Source organism: Lathyrus oleraceus, chromosome 7 (genome assembly GCF_024323335.1).
Source record: "Lathyrus oleraceus cultivar Zhongwan6 chromosome 7, CAAS_Psat_ZW6_1.0, whole genome shotgun sequence".
Lineage (NCBI taxonomy): Eukaryota > Viridiplantae > Streptophyta > Magnoliopsida > Fabales > Fabaceae > Lathyrus > Lathyrus oleraceus.
The window spans coordinates 144,800,092-144,826,256 of NC_066585.1; the positions used below are offsets into that span (position 1 = coordinate 144,800,092).

The 26,165-nt window shown below is 26.2% G+C and overlaps 2 protein-coding genes across 2 annotated transcripts; both read left to right on the forward strand.

Annotated features, from left to right (window-relative positions):
- The first annotated feature begins 242 nt into the window (after positions 1-242).
- On the forward strand, positions 243-9,822 carry LOC127102492 (uncharacterized). The gene is made up of 29 exons (XM_051039859.1): positions 243-282; positions 374-423; positions 525-650; positions 764-817; positions 912-1,064; positions 1,147-1,173; positions 1,421-1,496; positions 2,719-2,806; positions 2,944-3,067; positions 3,457-3,572; positions 3,720-3,934; positions 4,104-4,138; positions 4,261-4,363; positions 4,471-4,556; positions 4,664-4,697; positions 4,789-4,838; positions 4,940-5,065; positions 5,177-5,246; positions 5,419-5,477; positions 5,836-5,911; positions 6,958-7,035; positions 7,132-7,219; positions 7,357-7,600; positions 7,873-7,988; positions 8,137-8,351; positions 8,524-8,558; positions 8,685-8,787; positions 8,895-8,988; positions 9,642-9,822. Exons 1-29 carry the CDS (start codon positions 243-245, stop codon positions 9,820-9,822), a joined length of 2,862 nt encoding a protein of 953 aa, XP_050895816.1.
- Positions 9,823-14,914: 5,092 nt separating this feature from the next.
- LOC127102493 (beta-glucosidase 13-like) lies at positions 14,915-20,577 on the forward strand. Its single transcript, XM_051039860.1, has 15 exons — positions 14,915-15,017; positions 15,543-15,592; positions 15,694-15,819; positions 15,932-16,001; positions 16,186-16,232; positions 16,591-16,666; positions 17,715-17,792; positions 17,889-17,976; positions 18,114-18,354; positions 18,627-18,742; positions 18,890-19,104; positions 19,277-19,311; positions 19,440-19,542; positions 19,650-19,743; positions 20,397-20,577. Exons 1-15 carry the CDS (start codon positions 14,915-14,917, stop codon positions 20,575-20,577), a joined length of 1,623 nt encoding a protein of 540 aa, XP_050895817.1.
- The last annotated feature ends 5,588 nt before the right edge of the window (positions 20,578-26,165 follow it).

Below are 26,165 nucleotides of genomic sequence, written 5' to 3' on the forward strand. Positions count from 1 at the left end.
AATTTATATATAAATTCGTTGGTCATTTTTCCAATATATATCTTATTAATACTACTATTTTTTTAAGAATATGAAAAATAAATATTATATATTCATAAAAGGTAATTTATTAGTAATATTATTATGCTAATCATACACATTAAATATACCACAAATTAACTTTTTTTAATATATGCATAAAATTGTAAATAATCATTTAAAGATAGAGAAAATACTATACAATAATAGTATTTATGTTAACAATGCAGATCTATTTCACTAAAAAAATCTTGATGATTGCAAGTAATATAGCTTCTGATTGTCTTTATTTTCTAATCTGAATTAACAAATATTTTTCAATGCTATAATTTAATGTATTATTTTAATATTGCAGATCTTCCTTCTAAGCATAAGGCAATTTCACATCACTTATCTGCATCACAGGTACTTATGATTAAGTTCATTTTATTTTATCCATGTACACAATAATATTAATTAAGTTATAATTAATTCATTTCATTTTATATTGATTAATTAACATATAGATCGTAGAAGCAACAACGTCTAATCCATATGATTCAATATTAAAATTTTTAAATTCTTCAAACTTTCCAAGTCGTGCATCATTTCCACAAGGCTTTTTGTTTGGTAGCGGGTCTTCTGCCCTACAGGTACATACTAAAATATCGTAACACATCAATATATAATATCTCTTATCTAAAAAACAAGATATATATTATAATTATGATTTAATTCATTATTAATTTTATTTTGATAAATTTAGATTGAAGGAGGATGTAATGAAGGAGGAAGAGGACTTGGTATATGGGATGATATAGTTATACAAAACAAAGGTTCAAAAATATATATTAATACATGTAGTGATAAACAAATAATTTTATGAATATTTTGTTATATAATCTCAATTTTAGTTGTTAATTCAAAAAAGAATTCTATCTATTTTGGAAGATAACCTCCAAACTTTAGTGCTTCATTCTAATCATTTTTCTTCTTCTTTACAAGCAGATGTATATTTAGATGTTGATAAATTTCCATTAAAAATTGATCATTACAACCGATATAAGGTTAGTTCACCAACTATTAATTTTGCGGTTATTTTTGTTTCATACATTTTAGATAATATAGTTTTTTATTTCACATTTTAAGATAGTTAATATTTTAATGAGAATGAAGGTTCATACATCTTCAACCTTTAACTCGACTTCAACCATAAAACTAACATTATTACAATCTATTTAGGAGAAATTATAGATCAGAAGCAACACAAACCTTGTTACTGAAAGGGTTTTTTACCTTACATATTACTCATTGATATTAAATCTAATAGTTTGATAATTTAGGAGTAATAAGGAAAAGTATACACCTGGATTTTATTTATTTAAAAATTGTTTTATTTGTTTCAATTTGTATGATTTTGTAGGAGGATGTGCAACATTTGAAAAAACTTGGAATAAATTCTTATAGAATGTCAATTTCTTGGAGTAGAATAATGCCGGGTAAATGACTCTTACCATTTTCCCCCTTTGCAACTATAGATGTAGGAGTTTTAATGATCTATTGAAATTCCCTCATCAACTTCACATCCTTATTCAACTTCTTGTTATGGTTTGTAACAACACTTGCATCAACATAATAACATTCTTCTTACTTGTTATTAAAAGACTTTATAACCAAAATAAAATAATTCATACACGTAAAATATTTAGACAACAACATCAAACACCTAGCACCATTTTCTTGTTTCTAGTTTTTGTTGCTAAATTCTCGAACTTCATTCTCAGTAATTTTCTTATTTATGTTAAAACATAAACTTAATATAATGTTTACTATTTATAATCAATTTTATTGTATCAATGACTATTATCTTGTTTTTATTTCTGAATTAACAAGTCACTCGTTACAAAGAATGTTTAATGATGCAAAACTTTTTTCACATTATTTATAGAATTTTGAAATTGGAACTTTAGCATTTGAGTGTTTTTTCTTTCTTGTCAATTGGAAGTTATATTTTTCTATCTAACATGTTGTCTTTATATTTGCTGGTAGTTTTCTAGCTTAGAAAAAAAATTATATGAATATAAAGTCTACATAATATATTTATGAAAGAATTAAAGATAGTGTTTTAGAGTTATTTGTCAAATTTTCATAATATGAAAAATATAACACAAATCAGAAAAATACAAATGTTTGTAATTGAATGGAATAATTTGGAAAAAAAATTAAATAATCAAATTAAAACAAAACAAAAAATTAAAAGACTAAAAATACAATTGATCCATTTTAAATATCTAATTGCTTTTATTAATTTAAAATAATATATATTCACATGACTAGTGGAATCACACGCCATTATATTATTTTTGTTTTATAAAATATCACGATGAAGTTAAACATATGACAATTTTAAACTTTTAGAAAATATTTATTAAACTCTATTTTATATTTTTGAAAAAAAAATCATCTTGCACTTTATTTCTTTCTTGCAATATTTAACTACATTGATACATTTATTATTTTGTTTATTTTTAACAAACAAATATATAGACGGAACCTTGAAAGGAGGTATAAATCAAGAAGGTATCAACTTTTACAACAATTTGATCAATGAGTTACTCGAAAATGGTACGACTTGAAGTATTTAATATCCATTTCAATTTGTTTAAAATATAAGGAATTTTTATTTTAATTTGACTTTACATGATCCATTTACATATGTAGATATTGAACCTTTCGTGGGTATCATACACTTCGATTATCCATTAGCTCTTAAGCAAAAGTTTGGAGGCTTCTTAAATCGCTCAATTGTGTAAATTTACTTTTATATCATATTTTATTTATATTCATTTTCACTAAATAGATTTAACCTTAAAATTAATATACACTGAAGTTAAGGAATTTTAACATGCTTTCTTACACTGATTATGTACATAATTTAAATTTCAGAAAATATTATAAGGATTATAGTGAACTCTTATTCAAAACATATGGAGATCGAGTGAAACATTGGACTACAATCAATGAGGCAGAAGTCACAGCTATATTTCATTTCATGTTCAACCTTGATAAAGTATCTACTGATCAGACATGCAAAAATACTAAAATATGTACACAAGCATATACTCTCCTTCACAACTTCCTCATTGCTCATGCTACCGCGTCAAAATTATACACAACAAAATTCAAAGTAAACATATTTTGAAATTTTCATGTTACATATATATCATCAGCCTTAACATAAATAAGATATATGTATATTAACTATTAAGACTCAAAAATATTGTGATCGAAGAGAATTCAGACTCTTGAAGAAAGTAATATTAACAATTATTATTACATTTAATTTAGTGAAATAAAAGTATCGACTTTAATAATTTGAAAATTAATTGAAGGTTAATAAAATAAGGATAATTTGGAATAAGAAGTAAAATATTATTTTTCATTTAATATTTGATATAGGAAATACAAAGGGGAGAAATTGGACTTGCTCTTTCATCAGGAAGATATGCTCCCTACAGTTCTAAACTAGAAGATGTGGTTGCTGCACAAAGACTAATGGATTTCTATTGGGGATGGTTAGTGCTTTTTAGTTATCGTACAAATCACAATTTGTTTTTGCTTTATTGATAACTTTATGTTATTCTTATTTTACTTTATATCCTTTTTTAGTGATTAGTATATCACAAAATTATTTATCTACGTTTTTTTTTTAAAATATACAGGATTTTAGATCCAGTCTTCCATGGAGATTATCCACAAATAATGAAAAACCTAGTGGGGAATAGGTTGCCTAAATTCACTAAAAAGGAAAAACACTTGTTAAAAGGAAGCACAAATTTTATTGGAATCAATTATTATACTTCTCATTTTGCTAGACATGAACCAAATAGAACCAAGATTATGTTTGACAATTATGATGCTTTAGCTGTTTCAGAAGGTAAGGTCAACATTGCTTTTAAAACATTAATATAAATCAATGGTCAATGAAGTTGACCTCATAGACTACACCAGTCAAAATATTATTATTAGATATGTATATGTAAGATTATAATAAGTTAGAATGGTTAATATTTGACTAATTCTTGGTTATTCTTTCATAATTGTAGTTTTTAATGCAGAAGGAAAAACTCTTGGTTATAAGGTGAGAAATAATGAAACAAATTAAGAAGAATGATATTTTAACAGAATTATTATTATTATTATTATATTATTATTATTATTATTATTATTATTATTTACTTTTTTAATATTGATCATTTGTAGGATCAATATAGTGGGAGCAATGTTTATCCCGAAGGATTATATAATATGTTAGTCTATATTAAGAAAAAGTATAAAAATCCCAAAATCTACGTCACTGAAAATGGTTGGTGGTTCATTTAATTATATTTACATCATTATAAATAATAGTTATAATTTAGGTTACAAAAGAGATAAATCATTATACTTTTTTGTGAAATCCTTTTAATGTAGGTATTTCTTCTTCAAAAATTCCAAATCCTTTGAAGGATGAACACCGAATTGCTTATATTGCTGCACATATAAACGCTACTCAAGCGGCAATTGAGTGAGTCATTTTACTTTATCCTTAAAGTTTTATGGATAATAAATAAATAAATTGACACAATTGATTATTCATAGAATTGAATCTATTTTAACAATGCAGATCTATTTCACTAAAAAAATCTTGATGATTGCAAGTAATATAGCTTCTGATTGTCTTTATTTTCTAATCTGAATTAACAAATATTTTTCAATGCTATAATTTAATGTATTATTTTAATATTGCAGATCTTCCTTCTAAGCATAAGGCAATTTCACATCACTTATCTGCATCACAGGTACTTATGATTAAGTTCATTTTATTTTATCCATGTACACAATAATATTAATTAAGTTATAATTAATTCATTTCATTTTATATTGATTAATTAACATATAGATCGTAGAAGCAACAACGTCTAATCCATATGATTCAATATTAAAATTTTTAAATTCTTCAAACTTTCCAAGTCGTGCATCATTTCCACAAGGCTTTTTGTTTGGTAGCGGGTCTTCTGCCCTACAGGTACATACTAAAATATCGTAAACATCATATATAATATCTCTTATCTAAAAAACAAGATATATATTATAATTATGATTTAATTCATTATTAATTTTATTTTGATAAATTTAGATTGAAGGAGGATGTAATGAAGGAGGAAGAGGACTTGGTATATGGGATGATATAGTTATACAAAACAAAGGTTCAAAAATATATATTAATACATGTAGTGATAAACAAATAATTTTATGAATATTTTGTTATATAATCTCAATTTTAGTTGTTAATTCAAAAAAGAATTCTATCTATTTTGGAAGATAACCTCCAAACTTTAGTGCTTCATTCTAATCATTTTTCTTCTTCTTTACAAGCAGATGTATATTTAGATGTTGATAAATTTCCATTAAAAATTGATCATTACAACCGATATAAGGTTAGTTCACCAACTATTAATTTTGCGGTTATTTTTGTTTCATACATTTTAGATAATATAGTTTTTTATTTCACATTTTAAGATAGTTAATATTTTAATGAGAATGAAGGTTCATACATCTTCAACCTTTAACTCGACTTCAACCATAAAACTAACATTATTACAATCTATTTAGGAGAAATTATAGATCAGAAGCAACACAAACCTTGTTACTGAAAGGGTTTTTTTACCTTACATATTACTCATTGATATTAAATCTAATAGTTTGATAATTTAGGAGTAATAAGGAAAAGTATACACCTGGATTTTATTTATTTTAAAAATTGTTTTATTTGTTTCAATTTGTATGATTTTGTAGGAGGATGTGCAACATTTGAAAAAACTTGGAATAAATTCTTATAGAATGTCAATTTCTTGGAGTAGAATAATGCCGGGTAAATGACTCTTACCATTTTCCCCCTTTGCAACTATAGATGTAGGAGTTTTAATGATCTATTGAAATTCCCTCATCAACTTCACATCCTTATTCAACTTCTTGTTATGGTTTGTAACAACACTTGCATCAACATAATAACATTCTTCTTACTTGTTATTAAAAGACTTTATAACCAAAATAAAATAATTCATACACGTAAAATATTTAGACAACAACATCAAACACCTAGCACCATTTTCTTGTTTCTAGTTTTTGTTGCTAAATTCTCGAACTTCATTCTCAGTAATTTTCTTATTTATGTTAAAACATAAACTTAATATAATGTTTACTATTTATAATCAATTTTATTGTATCAATGACTATTATCTTGTTTTTATTTCTGAATTAACAAGTCACTCGTTACAAAGAATGTTTAATGATGCAAAACTTTTTTCACATTATTTATAGAATTTTGAAATTGGAACTTTAGCATTTGAGTGTTTTTTCTTTCTTGTCAATTGGAAGTTATATTTTTCTATCTAACATGTTGTCTTTATATTTGCTGGTAGTTTTCTAGCTTAGAAAAAAAATTATATGAATATAAAGTCTACATAATATATTTATGAAAGAATTAAAGATAGTGTTTTAGAGTTATTTGTCAAATTTTCATAATATGAAAAATATAACACAAATCAGAAAAATACAAATGTTTGTAATTGAATGGAATAATTTGGAAAAAAAATTAAATAATCAAATTAAAACAAAACAAAAATTAAAAGACTAAAAATACAATTGATCCATTTTAAATATCTAATTGCTTTTATTAATTTAAAATAATATATATTCACATGACTAGTGGAATCACACGCCATTATATTATTTTTGTTTTATAAAATATCACGATGAAGTTAAACATATGACAATTTTAAACTTTTAGAAAATATTTATTAAACTCTATTTTATATTTTTGAAAAAAAATCATCTTGCACTTTATTTCTTTCTTGCAATATTTAACTACATTGATACATTTATTATTTTGTTTATTTTTAACAAACAAATATATAGACGGAACCTTGAAAGGAGGTATAAATCAAGAAGGTATCAACTTTTACAACAATTTGATCAATGAGTTACTCGAAAATGGTACGACTTGAAGTATTTAATATCCATTTCAATTTGTTTAAAATATAAGGAATTTTTATTTTAATTTGACTTTACATGATCCATTTACATATGTAGATATTGAACCTTTCGTGGGTATCATACACTTCGATTATCCATTAGCTCTTAAGCAAAAGTTTGGAGGCTTCTTAAATCGCTCAATTGTGTAAATTTACTTTTATATCATATTTTATTTATATTCATTTTCACTAAATAGATTTAACCTTAAAATTAATATACACTGAAGTTAAGGAATTTTAACATGCTTTCTTACACTGATTATGTACATAATTTAAATTTCAGAAAATATTATAAGGATTATAGTGAACTCTTATTCAAAACATATGGAGATCGAGTGAAACATTGGACTACAATCAATGAGGCAGAAGTCACAGCTATATTTCATTTCATGTTCAACCTTGATAAAGTATCTACTGATCAGACATGCAAAAATACTAAAATATGTACACAAGCATATACTCTCCTTCACAACTTCCTCATTGCTCATGCTACCACCGCGTCAAAATTATACACAACAAAATTCAAAGTAAACATATTTTGAAATTTTCATGTTACATATATATCATCAGCCTTAACATAAATAAGATATATGTATATTAACTATTAAGACTCAAAAATATTGTGATCGAAGAGAATTCAGACTCTTGAAGAAAGTAATATTAACAATTATTATTACATTTAATTTAGTGAAATAAAAGTATCGACTTTAATAATTTGAAAATTAATTGAAGGTTAATAAAATAAGGATAATTTGGAATAAGAAGTAAAATATTATTTTTCATTTAATATTTGATATAGGAAATACAAAGGGGAGAAATTGGACTTGCTCTTTCATCAGGAAGATATGCTCCCTACAGTTCTAAACTAGAAGATGTGGTTGCTGCACAAAGACTAATGGATTTCTATTGGGGATGGTTAGTGCTTTTTAGTTATCGTACAAATCACAATTTGTTTTTGCTTTATTGATAACTTTATGTTATTCTTATTTTACTTTATATCCTTTTTTAGTGATTAGTATATCACAAAATTATTTATCTACGTTTTTTTATAAAAAATATACAGGATTTTAGATCCAGTCTTCCATGGAGATTATCCACAAATAATGAAAAAGCTAGTGGGGAATAGGTTGCCTAAATTCACTAAAAAGGAAAAACACTTGTTAAAAGGAAGCACAAATTTTATTGGAATCAATTATTATACTTCTCATTTTGCTAGACATGAACCAAATAGAACCAAGATTATGTTTGACAATTATGATGCTTTAGCTGTTTCAGAAGGTAAGGTCAACATTGCTTTTAAAACATTAATATAAATCAATGGTCAATGAAGTTGACCTCATAGACTACACCAGTCAAAATATTATTATTATTAGATATGTATATGTAAGATTATAATAAGTTAGAATGGTTAATATTTGACTAATTCTTGGTTATTCTTTCATAATTGTAGTTTTTAATGCAGAAGGAAAAACTCTTGGTTATAAGGTGAGAAATAATGAAACAAATTAAGAAGAATGATATTTTAACAGAATTATTTTATTATTATTATTATTATTATTATTATTATTATTATTATTATTATTTACTTTTTTTAATATTGATCATTTGTAGGATCAATATAGTGGGAGCAATGTTTATCCCGAAGGATTATATAATATGTTAGTCTATATTAAGAAAAAGTATAAAAATCCCAAAATCTACGTCACTGAAAATGGTTGGTGGTTCATTTAATTATATTTACATCATTATAAATAATAGTTATAATTTAGGTTACAAAAGAGATAAATCATTATACTTTTTTGTGAAATCCTTTTAATGTAGGTATTTCTTCTTCAAAAATTCCAAATCCTTTGAAGGATGAACACCGAATTGCTTATATTGCTGCACATATAAACGCTACTAAAGCGGCAATTGAGTGAGTCATTTTACTTTATCCTTAAAGTTTTATGGATAATAAATAAATAAATTGACACAATTGATTATTCATAGAATTGAATCTATTTATTTTTTACAATTAAATATGTTTTTCTATCATAAATATTAAACATTATTAATAATATTACTCAACTAAAGTGAATAATACAAAACTAAAAAATACTTAATTTTTTTTATTTATTTACTATGAATTGATACACAAATATTTTGAAAATTAAATAATAAAACTTTAACGGGTTAGAGTAACCGAAATGTTAATAGTTGTGAGTTGTATAATATATATTGATTTTACGTAATTATTCAAATATTTTAGTATATAGATAGACGTTAACATAGTTTATAAAGTGATTTTATAAATTACAATAGTGATAAAATATAGTTGAATGAATCTATACTAGCATAAATTTTTAATTATTTCTTGTAAATAAATTTTCACTCAAAAGTGTATTATTAATTTTAAAGGAGTTTCGTCCTTTAAATATTCATAAATGTTGGTTTTAAATATTTCTAATATAAAAATATTCAAAATCACAAAACCTAAAAAATATCTCTATGAAATGTCTTCAATATGACATGGGGTGTTTATGTTACTTGTTTTTAGTTGATATTTAATATTTGTAATTTTTTTTATAGTGATGGCGTAAATGTCCAAGGTTATTTTTTGTGGGCAGCATTTGATACATATGAATTTCAAGCAGGCTATTCTGGAAATTGGGGTCTTTATCATATTGATTTTAATGATAATCTCAAACGCCTACCAACGGACACAGCTAATTGGTACAAGAAATATCTCACACATAATTTAGAAAACTAAATTATCTTATTGATTGAAATAACCCTAGAAAAAAAAGAAGATTGATATAAATGGATAACATGGAAAGGAGTCCCACTTGAAATAAGATTCTTTTTACAATAAGTTGTTTATTTCAATTATTTATTTATTTTGAATTTTTTACATTTGTAATATGAATTTGTAATAGTGCATATGCTCATGTGATGCATGCATCTTGTACTTAGAAATCACTTATATTATTTATATTTGTAAGACAAAAATCTTTCAAGTAAATGAATATTTAAAATTGTTAAACTATTTCAATTAAATATAAAATTAATAAAGAGTAAGGTAGCTCAACTCTTATGTGCTAGTTGAGTTAATTGGATATAACTTGTCGGTCCAGGATTCAATCCCTGACAGTAACATCTATTTGTATTTATGTACTAATGTAAACAAGTTTTTGATATTTATAAAATAACAACTTTAAAAAAATAAAAGGTAAACAATGATAGAGGTAATGGTTCTTATGTCGTAGAAATTGAAAAATATTTCCCTGAACAAATCCATAAAGATTCCCTCTGAATGGGGTTTTTCAATATCCAGTGCAATCTTATGGATCTCAAAGTTATGGAAATTTAAGATGATCAAATGAAGATTAAATCTAGTAAAGGGGAATACTACAAACATATCCTAAGAGAAAACCCTTGGATCTTTCACAACATGTGGATTGATGTCCAACCTTGGTCAAATGACGTTATGAGAAAAGATTTGATTTTTAACAATGTTTCTTTTTGGGTTCAAATCTAGCGAATCATTTTCAAAGTTCATACTAAATAGATGAACATGAAACTAGCTGTGGAAATAGAGGAAATCTTAAAGGTTGGATTTTTTTAGTACCAAAAGAAGGTTGTTTTAATAAAAGACCATATTATATGTATTTAACTCTCTTAAGCCTTGTATGAACATTGGTAATATCAAAGAGAGTATGGTGTGATTTGATTTTCGTTTTGAAAAGACAAATATGTTTTGTTTGAGATATAGGGTTATAGATCATAGTAAAGACAACTACAATATTTCTTGTGAGAAAAATCCTAATCCTGATGCGAAGTACCCTTTTTGATATTTGGCTTAGATCAATCCAATATGAAAAATGGTCAATAGACTCGAGCAAAAGAAAATTCAATAAAAAATCTCTTAAAATCCTCTACTTGTGGAAACTAAACCTTTGTAAATAGATCATAACATAAATTTCCTTCCATAGATAAAAGGTTTTGTTTGATAAATAGATCAATAAATTTTTTCTTTTCTTCAATTTCCTTAATTTTTTTCTTGTCAATTATACCATCTTAGATGGGGGCAGAGCCATGGGTCTAGCTCTGATTTGGACTGAAAATGTTTAACATGACCATTTGTGGATTTATTTTGACAAAAGTTGAAATATATTTATAAAAAAAGTTTATTTCATGAGTGCACATTGAAAATATTTAAAAAAATAAAAGAAAAATCAATTGATAAAATTTTACTAAATGTAATTTATATAAATAGGCAACAAAACTATTGCCTAACCATTGCCTTTTTCTTGGCAACAGTTTCCTGCCTTCGAGAAACATTTTTTTAATGTTGCATAAAGTCATAATAGTCGTAGTGATATGCTACAGAAAGAAGTGGACATGATCCTTTAGTCGCCTATTATGTTTGCAATGACTTTTATCTTTCAATAGTGGTTCTTGGACATTTTTGAAAACCATGCTCTAGAGGAATGATTTCAGACAAATATGCACAAAAATATCCTTCCAGACAAGGTTAAAATAGAGTTCTTATAGGATCCTTGAAAAATATATGGGGTGAATCGAGAATTTATTAAATATTAATAACTATGGTTTCTAATAAATATTTAAAATATAATGAGAAGTCTTTTGTATCGATGCACACCAAAAATATTTTTTCTGTATTCGATGTGTAAGAAGTTTAGTTTAACCTGCATTCCGACCCATTCAATTTCAGTATAGGGAATGTTGCTTTTCGTATCTCCCATAATTTCTTAAAAACCTTATATAATATTTCTCTTATACCTTTACCTCTAATTAAAAGTATCTAGTTGCATGTCCTTACTATCTGGTTAATTTGTTGCTTGTGTTATTGCTTTCATGTTTGTTTTATTTTGAATCGTTGAGCCTCTTTCATGATTGCATTTCTTGGAATCGAGTTTGATTTGATTCGTTTTTAGCATGCATAAAACTTTGGTTAAATTTGATTTTGATCCAAATGTTCTTTGATCAATAGCATATGTTAGTGGAATGAAATTATTTTGTGTTTTTTGTCAAAGTTGGTTCAAAGGTAAAATCTCAAAAAGCTTTTTAAATTTTAAAAATTTGAGATTTTACAAGATTAATTTTAATCATTCAGTTTTACACTGAATTTTTTATCCTGGTAAAATTGGATAGTAGTTAAACTCATCAATTTGATCCTGATCAAATTTTACACTTTATCTTGGTCATTTTCTTGGGAACATTTTTGCCTTATTTAAATTTGAATCAAAATTTATACATGATTCGAATCAATCCCATATTTCAAAATTCATGTTTGATTTTATCAGAATCAAAGTTATACATATACATATTTTTGGAATTTTGGTTAGTAAATAATGAAAAATAAAGTATGATGAAATCAAAAGTGCTTGGTGATCTCTCCCAATGCAAACCCAATGAATGAAGGGTAAGGAGGATGCCAAGGTATGATCCCAAAGTCAAAGTCAATGCATATAATGAGATAGCATGAGGGATCTTAGGGTAAAAATTGGGGTCTTACACTCGCCTCTTTATTTAAGACTCTCACATTACAAGTCACAATCATTAAGCATAGTTGGTCTCCCCCATAGAACAGAATCCAATCCTTAGGAGTGTGAAGGTATTTTGATACATCACAAATGACCTCTTGGGAGTATGGAAGGTTTTCTTCCCTTTATCCACTCTACCCTAAGTCACCACTATCCAATTGTCTGCAGTTATGTTCATTGTTGTTTCCTTTTCTCCCTCCATATTATTGTTATTCTCCTCCACATTTGGCTTAGGGTTCATATCCTCTATGTCTTCCTCCACACTTGGTTTATTAGTTGCAGGTTTCCATACCTTAGTTGTTTGTGCTTTCTTCATAGGTTGCTTTTTTAAAGCACAATCATGTCCTATTTTCAAACAGGTTTGGAAGTAGCTCATCTTCCATTCATTTTCAATATTATGCTCCATTATTTTTCCATTATGATCTATAATACACATTGTCTCTCTTGGCTTCTATGTGATATCAACTTCAACCAAAACACGGGCATATGAGATACGCAATTTCTTGGTTGTACATTCATCTACAGTGATTGACTTGCCAATGGCACTAATAATTTTCGATATACTTCTTTCTCCCCCATAGATGCAGTGGTAGGTTTGGCATTGTTACCCATAGCGGTAGGACACGCAGTAAATCTTCTTTCATTTCAAAATATGGTGTCCAATGTCTAGTGAACAGAGGTTTCCCATACATGAAGTACGATCCTTGAGCCATTACATTCTCCTTATCTTCATTATTCTTGAAACGCGTTATCAAGTATCCCTCCTTGTTGTAGTAGAGGTCTAGTAGTGAAACATAATTCCAATTTTCTCCATGAATTCCATCACAACATTCATCGATAATGGTTCTCCCAAGGAGAAAAGAATAAGCGCATGTTCCCATAACTCCAATTCCTCAGCTACATCTACTTCCTCAATCACGATTTTGATTTCTCCATTAATTATCTTTGGAGCAACAAACTCCACCGTCATTCCACGATTCAGATTTCTATTACCTTGGATGACATCCACCCAGGGCTTAGATTGAACTCCTTCTTCGTTCACCAGTAGCTCCTTCTTTTCAGTCACCGTCTCCATTTGTGATGCTACTTCACCTGGATTCTGTTGAATCTCCTCCTTTGGGATGTCTGCTTGTGGATTTTCATCATCGTTCTCTACTTCTTCGTCTTCTTAAACCTGTTCCACAATCGCTTGCGTTATGATCGTTCTTTCTGCTCTTTTCCGGTGTGTCTCCGCCTGTTTCTTCGGTCAGCCGACACCCCTTTTGCCCATGGTCTCCAAACCCCGGCAGAGCAAAATGTTGGTATCTTTATGTTATTTTCTACTTATATTCGTGTAGACTATATGCATTTAATCTGTTTCTTTTTATTCTTTTTACATCCAAATGATAGTTAATTTGAAATTAAGATAGTTTTTTATTTAATTTTAATTTTATTAAATATAAAATTAAAAAGATTTAGTATTATTTATCAATTAGTTATAATAAAATCAATTCAATGTGTATCACTAATTTATTTATCAATTAGTAATAATAATTTTCTTAACTAAAAATAATTTTAATAAAATTTATTTTTATATCATGGAAATTATATGAAACTATGAATCCAAACACAAACAAAATATGTTTATTTATGTTACAAATATTTATTTATACATATATTATTGATGTAATCATTTCACTAATATATGTTATTAAGGACAAATATTATTTTTAAATTAATGAGTGAATCTTAATTTTTTTTTAAATGGAAATAAGTTTGTTTTATCCAAATACTTGTATCAATAATGTTAAAACAAAAATAATATTACATATAGGAAAATATAGAGCTCATACAAAAAAATTTATGTATGAAAATATTATATTTATAATCCGTATATAAATCAAAATATGTGTTTCTTTTAAAAATAATAAGTTATTTTGGTAAAGAAATTTTATTTTTATTTTTTATATTCTTATTATATTTTAAAAACAAACGCGCATAACAGATCAAGATCAGTACCCGTGCAAACGCACAGGTATCCAACTTGTTACGATATACACTAATAACAAACAAACAGTAGTATTTTGTTGGAAAGTCTATATATAGGCGGGTTTTTATTTATCCAGATCGAAAAGAGTTTAAACAATAAACAATAATAGATTTTCGTTATAATATTTCAAAAATCTAGTTTGAATTTTTGATAATAGAAAATCTCCTTATAGGTTGTCATGAGTGTATAAAGTCTGAGTTGTATTTTCATCATTATAAATAAAGAGAAATTGTGATTTTTAATATCATATTTTAGCATATTCTTTTATGCATAAAATGGAGACTATATCATCTTTGAGAATTTTTGAAACTATTCTTTTAATCATGTTCTTTGTTTTGTTCTTTAATATTTCTGGTCAAGCAGAAGGGTGTATGTATTTATTTTTATTTTGTTTACAATAATTTTATTTTATAAAATTAAAACTTTTTTCTTCTTCATCAAACCAAATTAATGTATGTGTCTTCTATCTCTAATATTTTGATCATTTGAAACATTGTACATAATACATAAAATATTTTTCAAATTTATATATAAATTCGTTGGTCATTTTTCCAATATATATCTTATTAATACTACTATTTTTTTAAGAATATGAAAAATAAATATTATATATTCATAAAAGGTAATTTATTAGTAATATTATTATGCTAATCATACACATTAAATATACCACAAATTAACTTTTTTTAATATATGCATAAAATTGTAAATAATCATTTAAAGATAGAGAAAATACTATACAATAATAGTATTTATGTTAACAATGCAGATCTATTTCACTAAAAAAATCTTGATGATTGCAAGTAATATAGCTTCTGATTGTCTTTATTTTCTAATCTGAATTAACAAATATTTTTCAATGCTATAATTTAATGTATTATTTTAATATTGCAGATCTTCCTTCTAAGCATAAGGCAATTTCACATCACTTATCTGCATCACAGGTACTTATGATTAAGTTCATTTTATTTTATCCATGTACACAATAATATTAATTAAGTTATAATTAATTCATTTCATTTTATATTGATTAATTAACATATAGATCGTAGAAGCAACAACGTCTAATCCATATGATTCAATATTAAAATTTTTAAATTCTTCAAACTTTCCAAGTCGTGCATCATTTCCACAAGGCTTTTTGTTTGGTAGCGGGTCTTCTGCCCTACAGGTACATACTAAAATATCGTAAACATCAATATATAATATCTCTTATCTAAAAAACAAGATATATATTATAATTATGATTTAATTCATTATTAATTTTATTTTGATAAATTTAGATTGAAGGAGGATGTAATGAAGGAGGAAGAGGACTTGGTATATGGGATGATATAGTTATACAAAACAAAGGTTCAAAAATATATATTAATACATGTAGTGATAAACAAATAATTTTATGAATATTTTGTTATATAATCTCAATTTTAGTTGTTAATTCAAAAAAGAATTCTATCTATTTTGGAAGATAACCTCCAAACTTTAGTGCTTCATTCTAATCATTTTTCTTCTTCTTTACAAGCAGATGTATATTTAGATGTTGATAAATTTCCATTAAAAATTGATCATTACAACCGATATAAGGTTAGTTCACCAACTATTAATTTTGCGGTTATTTTTGTTTCATACATTTTAGATAATATAGTTTTTTATTTCACATTTTAAGATAGTTAATATTTTAATGAGAATGAAGGTTCATACATCTTCAACCTTTAACTCGACTTCAACCATAAAACTAACATTATTACAATCTATTTAGGAGAAATTATAGATCAGAAGCAACACAAACCTTGTTACTGAAAGGGTTTTTTTACCTTACATATTACTCATTGATATTAAATCTAATAGTTTGATAATTTAGGAGTAATAAGGAAAAGTATACACCTGGATTTTATTTATTTTAAAAATTGTTTTATTTGTTTCAATTTGTATGATTTTGTAGGAGGATGTGCAACATTTGAAAAAACTTGGAATAAATTCTTATAGAATGTCAATTTCTTGGAGTAGAATAATGCCGGGTAAATGACTCTTACCATTTTCCCCCTTTGCAACTATAGATGTAGGAGTTTTAATGATCTATTGAAATTCCCTCATCAACTTCACATCCTTATTCAACTTCTTGTTATGGTTTGTAACAACACTTGCATCAACATAATAACATTCTTCTTACTTGTTATTAAAAGACTTTATAACCAAAATAAAATAATTCATACACGTAAAATATTTAGACAACAACATCAAACACCTAGCACCATTTTCTTGTTTCTAGTTTTTGTTGCTAAATTCTCGAACTTCATTCTCAGTAATTTTCTTATTTATGTTAAAACATAAACTTAATATAATGTTTACTATTTATAATCAATTTTATTGTATCAATGACTATTATCTTGTTTTTATTTCTGAATTAACAAGTCACTCGTTACAAAGAATGTTTAATGATGCAAAACTTTTTTCACATTATTTATAGAATTTTGAAATTGGAACTTTAGCATTTGAGTGTTTTTTCTTTCTTGTCAATTGGAAGTTATATTTTTCTATCTAACATGTTGTCTTTATATTTGCTGGTAGTTTTCTAGCTTAGAAAAAAAATTATATGAATATAAAGTCTACATAATATATTTATGAAAGAATTAAAGATAGTGTTTTAGAGTTATTTGTCAAATTTTCATAATATGAAAAATATAACACAAATCAGAAAAATACAAATGTTTGTAATTGAATGGAATAATTTGGAAAAAAAATTAAATAATCAAATTAAAACAAAACAAAAAATTAAAAGACTAAAAATACAATTGATCCATTTTAAATATCTAATTGCTTTTATTAATTTAAAATAATATATATTCACATGACTAGTGGAATCACACACCATTATATTATTTTTGTTTTATAAAATATCACGATGAAGTTAAACATATGACAATTTTAAACTTTTAGAAAATATTTATTAAACTCTATTTTATATTTTTGAAAAAAAAATCATCTTGCACTTTATTTCTTTCTTGCAATATTTAACTACATTGATACATTTATTATTTTGTTTATTTTTAACAAACAAATATATAGACGGAACCTTGAAAGGAGGTATAAATCAAGAAGGTATCAACTTTTACAACAATTTGATCAATGAGTTACTCGAAAATGGTACGACTTGAAGTATTTAATATCCATTTCAATTTGTTTAAAATATAAGGAATTTTTATTTTAATTTGACTTTACATGATCCATTTACATATGTAGATATTGAACCTTTCGTGGGTATCATACACTTCGATTATCCATTAGCTCTTAAGCAAAAGTTTGGAGGCTTCTTAAATCGCTCAATTGTGTAAATTTACTTTTATATCATATTTTATTTATATTCATTTTCACTAAATAGATTTAACCTTAAAATTAATATACACTGAAGTTAAGGAATTTTAACATGCTTTCTTACACTGATTATGTACATAATTTAAATTTCAGAAAATATTATAAGGATTATAGTGAACTCTTATTCAAAACATATGGAGATCGAGTGAAACATTGGACTACAATCAATGAGGCAGAAGTCACAGCTATATTTCATTTCATGTTCAACCTTGATAAAGTATCTACTGATCAGACATGCAAAAATACTAAAATATGTACACAAGCATATACTCTCCTTCACAACTTCCTCATTGCTCATGCTACCGCGTCAAAATTATACACAACAAAATTCAAAGTAAACATATTTTGAAATTTTCATGTTACATATATATCATCAGCCTTAACATAAATAAGATATATGTATATTAACTATTAAGACTCAAAAATATTGTGATCGAAGAGAATTCAGACTCTTGAAGAAAGTAATATTAACAATTATTATTACATTTAATTTAGTGAAATAAAAGTATCGACTTTAATAATTTGAAAATTAATTGAAGGTTAATAAAATAAGGATAATTTGGAATAAGAAGTAAAATATTATTTTTCATCTAATATTTGATATAGGAAATACAAAGGGGAGAAATTGGACTTGCTCTTTCATCAGGAAGATATGCTCCCTACAGTTCTAAACTAGAAGATGTGGTTGCTGCACAAAGACTAATGGATTTCTATTGGGGATGGTTAGTGCTTTTTAGTTATCGTACAAATCACAATTTGTTTTTGCTTTATTGATAACTTTATGTTATTCTTATTTTACTTTATATCCTTTTTTAGTGATTAGTATATCACAAAATTATTTATCTACGTTTTTTTTTTAAAATATACAGGATTTTAGATCCAGTCTTCCATGGAGATTATCCACAAATAATGAAAAACCTAGTGGGGAATAGGTTGCCTAAATTCACTAAAAAGGAAAAACACTTGTTAAAAGGAAGCACAAATTTTATTGGAATCAATTATTATACTTCTCATTTTGCTAGACATGAACCAAATAGAACCAAGATTATGTTTGACAATTATGATGCTTTAGCTGTTTCAGAAGGTAAGGTCAACATTGCTTTTAAAACATTAATATAAATCAATGGTCAATGAAGTTGACCTCATAGACTACACCAGTCAAAATATTATTATTATTAGATATGTATATGTAAGATTATAATAAGTTAGAATGGTTAATATTTGACTAATTCTTGGTTATTCTTTCATAATTGTAGTTTTTAATGCAGAAGGAAAAACTCTTGGTTATAAGGTGAGAAATAATGAAACAAATTAAGAAGAATGATATTTTAACAGAATTATTATTATTATTATTTTATTATTATTATTATTATTATTATTATTATATTATTTACTTTTTTTAATATTGATCATTTGTAGGATCAATATAGTGGGAGCAATGTTTATCCCGAAGGATTATATAATATGTTAGTCTATATTAAGAAAAAGTATAAAAATCCCAAAATCTACGTCACTGAAAATGGTTGGTGGTTCATTTAATTATATTTACATCATTATAAATAATAGTTATAATTTAGGTTACAAAAGAGATAAATCATTATACTTTTTTGTGAAATCCTTTTAATGTAGGTATTTCTTCTTCAAAAATTCCAAATCCTTTGAAGGATGAACACCGAATTGCTTATATTGCTGCACATATAAACGCTACTAAAGCGGCAATTGAGTGAGTCATTTTACTTTATCCTTAAAGTTTTATGGATAATAAATAAATAAATTGACACAATTGATTATTCATAGAATTGAATCTATTTATTTTTTACAATTAAATATGTTTTTCTATCATAAATATTAAACATTATTAATAATATTACTCAACTAAAGTGAATAATACAAAACTAAAAAATACTTAATTTTTTTTATTTATTTACTATGAATTGATACACAAATATTTTGAAAATTAAATAATAAAACTTTAACGGGTTAGAGTAACCGAAATGTTAATAGTTGTGAGTTGTATAATATATATTGATTTTACGTAATTATTCAAATATTTTAGTATATAGATAGGCGTTAACATAGTTTATAAAGTGATTTTATAAATTACAATAGTGATAAAATATAGTTGAATGAATCTATAATAGCATAAATTTTTAATTATTTCTTGTAAATAAATTTTCACTCAAAAGTGTATTATTAATTTTAAAGGAGTTTCGTCCTTTAAATATTCATAAATGTTGGTTTTAAATATTTCTAATATAAAAATATTCAAAATCACAAAACCTAAAAAATATCTCTATGAAATGTATTCAATATGACATGGGGTGTTTATGTTACTTGTTTTTAGTTGATATTTAATATTTGTAATTTTTTTTATAGTGATGGCGTAAATGTCCAAGGTTATTTTTTGTGGGCAGCATTTGATACATATGAATTTCAAGCAGGCTATTCTGGAAATTGGGGTCTTTATCATATTGATTTTAATGATAATCTCAAACGCCTACCAACGGACACAGCTAATTGGTACAAGAAATATCTCACACATAATTTAGAAAACTAAATTATCTTATTGATTGAAATAACCCTAGAAAAAAAAGAAGATTGATATAAATGGATAACATGGAAAGGAGTCCCACTTGAAATAAGATTCTTTTTACAATAAGTTGTTTATTTCAATTATTTATTTATTTTGAATTTTTTACATTTGTAATATGAATTTGTAATAGTGCATATGCTCATGTGATGCATGCATCTTGTACTTAGAAATCACTTATATTATTTATATTTGTAAGACAAAAATCTTTCAAGTAAATGAATATTTAAAATTGTTAAACTATTTCAATTAAATATAAAATTAATAAAGAGTAAGGTAGCTCAACTCTTATGTGCTAGTTGAGTTAATTGGATATAACTTGTCGGTCCAGGATTCAATCCCTGACAGTAACATCTATTTGTATTTATGTACTAATGTAAACAAGTTTTTGATATTTATAAAATAACAACTTTAAAAAAATAAAAGGTAAACAATGATAGAGGTAATGGTTCTTATGTCGTAGAAATTGAAAAATATTTCCCTGAACAAATCCATAAAGATTCCCTCTGAATGGGGTTTTTCAATATCCAGTGCAATCTTATGGATCTCAAAGTTATGGAAATTTAAGATGATCAAATGAAGATTAAATCTAGTAAAGGGGAATACTACAAACATATCCTAAGAGAAAACCCTTGGATCTTTCACAACATGTGGATTGATGTCCAACCTTGGTCAAATGACGTTATGAGAAAAGATTTGATTTTTAACAATGTTTCTTTTTGGGTTCAAATCTAGCGAATCATTTTCAAAGTTCATACTAAATAGATGAACATGAAACTAGCTGTGGAAATAGAGGAAATCTTAAAGGTTGGATTTTTTTAGTACCAAAAGAAGGTTGTTTTAATAAAAGACCATATTATATGTATTTAACTCTCTTAAGCCTTGTATGAACATTGGTAATATCAAAGAGAGTATGGTGTGATTTGATTTTCGTTTTGAAAAGACAAATATGTTTTGTTTGAGATATAGGGTTATAGATCATAGTAAAGACAACTACAATATTTCTTGTGAGAAAAATCCTAATCCTGATGCGAAGTACCCTTTTGATATTTGGCTTAGATCAATCCAATATGAAAAATGGTCAATAGACTCGAGCAAAAGAAAATTCAATAAAAAATCTCTTAAAATCCTCTACTTGTGGAAACTAAACCTTTGTAAATAGATCATAACATAAATTTCCTTCCATAGATAAAAGGTTTTGTTTGATAAATAGATCAATAAATTTTTTCTTTTCTTCAATTTCCTTAATTTTTTTCTTGTCAATTATACCATCTTAGATGGGGGCAGAGCCATGGGTCTAGCTCTGATTTGGACTGAAAATGTTTAACATGACCATTTGTGGATTTATTTTGACAAAAGTTGAAATATATTTATAAAAAAAGTTTATTTCATGAGTGCACATTGAAAATATTTAAAAAATAAAAGAAAAATCAATTGATAAAATTTTACTAAATGTAATTTATATAAATAGGCAACAAAACTATTGCCTAACCATTGCCTTTTTCTTGGCAACAGTTTCCTGCCTTCGAGAAACATTTTTTTAATGTTGCATAAAGTCATAATAGTCGTAGTGATATGCTACAGAAAGAAGTGGACATGATCCTTTAGTCGCCTATTATGTTTGCAATGACTTTTATCTTTCAATAGTGGTTCTTGGACATTTTTGAAAACCATGCTCTAGAGGAATGATTTCAGACAAATATGCACAAAAATATCCTTCCAGACAAGGTTAAAATAGAGTTCTTATAGGATCCTTGAAAAATATATGGGGTGAATCGAGAATTTATTAAATATTAATAACTATGGTTTCTAATAAATATTTAAAATATAATGAGAAGTCTTTTGTATCGATGCACACCAAAAATATTTTTTCTGTATTCGATGTGTAAGAAGTTTAGTTTAACCTGCATTCCGACCCATTCAATTTCAGTATAGGGAATGTTGCTTTTCGTATCTCCCATAATTTCTTAAAAACCTTATATAATATTTCTCTTATACCTTTACCTCTAATTAAAAGTATCTAGTTGCATGTCCTTACTATCTGGTTAATTTGTTGCTTGTGTTATTGCTTTCATGTTTGTTTTATTTTGAATCGTTGAGCCTCTTTCATGATTGCATTTCTTGGAATCGAGTTTGATTTGATTCGTTTTTAGCATGCATAAAACTTTGGTTAAATTTGATTTTGATCCAAATGTTCTTTGATCAATAGCATATGTTAGTGGAATGAAATTATTTTGTGTTTTTTGTCAAAGTTGGTTCAAAGGTAAAATCTCAAAAAGCTTTTTAAATTTTAAAAATTTGAGATTTTACAAGATTAATTTTAATCATTCAGTTTTACACTGAATTTTTTATCCTGGTAAAATTGGATAGTAGTTAAACTCATCAATTTGATCCTGATCAAATTTTACACTTTATCTTGGTCATTTTCTTGGGAACATTTTTGCCTTATTTAATTTGAATCAAAATTTATACATGATTCGAATCAATCCCATATTTCAAAATTCATGTTTGATTTTATCAGAATCAAAGTTATACATATACATATTTTTGGAATTTTGGTTAGTAAATAATGAAAAATAAAGTATGATGAAATCAAAAGTGCTTGGTGATCTCTCCCAATGCAAACCCAATGAATGAAGGGTAAGGAGGATGCCAAGGTATGATCCCAAAGTCAAAGTCAATGCATATAATGAGATAGCATGAGGGATCTTAGGGTAAAAATTGGGGTCTTACACTCGCCTCTTTATTTAAGACTCTCACATTACAAGTCACAATCATTAAGCATAGTTGGTCTCCCCCATAGAACAGAATCCAATCCTTAGGAGTGTGAAGGTATTTTGATACATCACAAATGACCTCTTGGGAGTATGGAAGGTTTTCTTCCCTTTATCCACTCTACCCTAAGTCACCACTATCCAATTGTCTGCAGTTATGTTCATTGTTGTTTCCTTTTCTCCCTCCATATTATTGTTATTCTCCTCCACATTTGGCTTAGGGTTCATATCCTCTATGTCTTCCTCCACACTTGGTTTATTAGTTGCAGGTTTCCATACCTTAGTTGTTTGTGCTTTCTTCATAGGTTGCTTTTTTAAAGCACAATCATGTCCTATTTTCAAACAGGTTTGGAAGTAGCTCATCTTCCATTCATTTTCAATATTATGCTCCATTATTTTTCCATTATGATCTATAATACACATTGTCTCTCTTGGCTTCTATGTGATATCAACTTCAACCAAAACACGGGCATATGAGATACGCAATTTCTTGGTTGTACATTCATCTACAGTGATTGACTTGCCAATGGCACTAATAATTTTCGATATACTTCTTTCTCCCCCATAGATGCAGTGGTAGGTTTGGCATTGTTACCCATAGCGGTAGGACACGCAGTAAATCTTCTTTCATTTCAAAATATGGTGTCCAATGTCTAGTGAACAGAGGTTTCCCATACATGAAGTACGATCCTTGAGCCATTACATTCTCCTTATCTTCATTATTCTTGAAACGCGTTATCAAGTATCCCTCCTTGTTGTAGTAGAGGTCTAGTAGTGAAACATAATTCCAATTTTCTCCATGAATTCCATCACAACATTCATCGATAATGGTTCTCCCAAGGAGAAAAGAATAAGCGCATGTTCCCATAACTCCAATTCCTCAGCTACATCTACTTCCTCAATCACGATTTTGATTTCTCCATTAATTATCTTTGGAGCAACAAACTCCACCGTCATTCCACGATTCAGATTTCTATTACCTTGGATGACATCCACCCAGGGCTTAGATTGAACTCCTTCTTCGTTCACCAGTAGCTCCTTCTTTTCAGTCACCGTCTCCATTTGTGATGCTACTTCACCTGGATTCTGTTGAATCTCCTCCTTTGGGATGTCTGCTTGTGGATTTTCATCATCGTTCTCTACTTCTTCGTCTTCTTAAACCTGTTCCACAATCGCTTGCGTTATGATCGTTCTTTCTGCTCTTTTCCGGTGTGTCTCCGCCTGTTTCTTCGGTCAGCCGACACCCCTTTTGCCCATGGTCTCCAAACCCCGGCAGAGCAAAATGTTGGTATCTTTATGTTATTTTCTACTTATATTCGTGTAGACTATATGCATTTAATCTGTTTCTTTTTATTCTTTTTACATCCAAATGATAGTTAATTTGAAATTAAGATAGTTTTTATTTTAATTTTAATTTTATTAAATATAAAATTAAAAAAGATTTAGTATTATTTATCAATTAGTTATAATAAAATCAATTCAATGTGTATCACTAATTTATTTATCAATTAGTAATAATAATTTTCTTAACTAAAAATAATTTTAATAAAATTTATTTTTTATATCATGGAAATTATATGAAACTATGAATCCAAACACAAACAAAATATGTTTATTTATGTTACAAATATTTATTTATACATATATTATTGATGTAATCATTTCACTAATATATGTTATTAAGGACAAATATTATTTTTAAATTAATGAGTGAATCTTAATTTTTGTTTAAATGGAAATAAGTTTGTTTTATCCAAATACTTGTATCAATAATGTTAAAACAAAAATAATATTACATATAGGAAAATATAGAGCTCATACAAAAAAATTTATGTATGAAAATATTATATTTATAATCCGTATATAAATCAAAATATGTGTTTCTTTTAAAAATAATAAGTTATTTTGGTAAAGAAATTTTATTTTTATTTTTTATATTCTTATTATATTTTAAAAACAAACGCGCATAACAGATCAAGATCAGTACCCGTGCAAACGCACAGGTATCCAACTTGTTACGATATACACTAATAACAAACAAACAGTAGTATTTTGTTGGAAAGTCTATATATAGGCGGGTTTTTATTTATCCAGATCGAAAAGAGTTTAAACAATAAACAATAATAGATTTTCGTAATAATATTTCAAAAATCTAGTTTGAATTTTTAATAATAGAAAATCTCCTTATAGGTTGTCATGAGTGTATAAAGTCTGAGTTGTATTTTCATCATTATAAATAAAGAGAAATTGTGATTTTTAATATCATATTTTAGCATATTCTTTTATGCATAAAATGGAGACTATATCATCTTTGAGAATTTTTGAAACTATTCTTTTAATCATGTTCTTTGTTTTGTTCTTTAATATTTCTGGTCAAGCAGAAGGGTGTATGTATTTATTTTTATTTTGTTTACAATAATTTTATTTTATAAAATTAAAACTTTTTTCTTCTTCATCAAACCAAATTAATGTATGTGTCTTCTATCTCTAATATTTTGATCATTTGAAACATTGTACATAATACATAAAATATTTTTCAAATTTATATATAAATTCGTTGGTCATTTTTCCAATATATATCTTATTAATACTACTATTTTTTTAAGAATATGAAAAATAAATATTATATATTCATAAAAGGTAATTTATTAGTAATATTATTATGCTAATCATACACATTAAATATACCACAACTTAACTTTTTTTAATATATGCATAAAATTGTAAATAATCATTTAAAGATAGAGAAAATACTATACAATAATAGTATTTATGTTAACA

Excerpts from the sequence above, each read along its gene's own strand:
- LOC127102492 (XM_051039859.1), top strand. The coding sequence starts at position 243 with ATGCAGATCTATTTCACTAAAAAAATCTTGATGATTGCAA. Across the intron at positions 4,557-4,663 it reads ATATAAACGCTACTCAAGCG|ATCTATTTCACTAAAAAAAT; the intron begins GCAATTGAGTGA and ends TTAACAATGCAG. Across the intron at positions 8,352-8,523 it reads TGCTTTAGCTGTTTCAGAAG|TTTTTAATGCAGAAGGAAAA; the intron begins GTAAGGTCAACA and ends TCATAATTGTAG.
- LOC127102493 (XM_051039860.1), top strand. The coding sequence starts at position 14,915 with ATGCATAAAATGGAGACTATATCATCTTTGAGAATTTTTGAAACTATT. Across the intron at positions 15,593-15,693 it reads ATCACTTATCTGCATCACAG|ATCGTAGAAGCAACAACGTC; the intron begins GTACTTATGATT and ends ATTAACATATAG. Across the intron at positions 19,543-19,649 it reads AATCTACGTCACTGAAAATG|GTATTTCTTCTTCAAAAATT; the intron begins GTTGGTGGTTCA and ends CTTTTAATGTAG.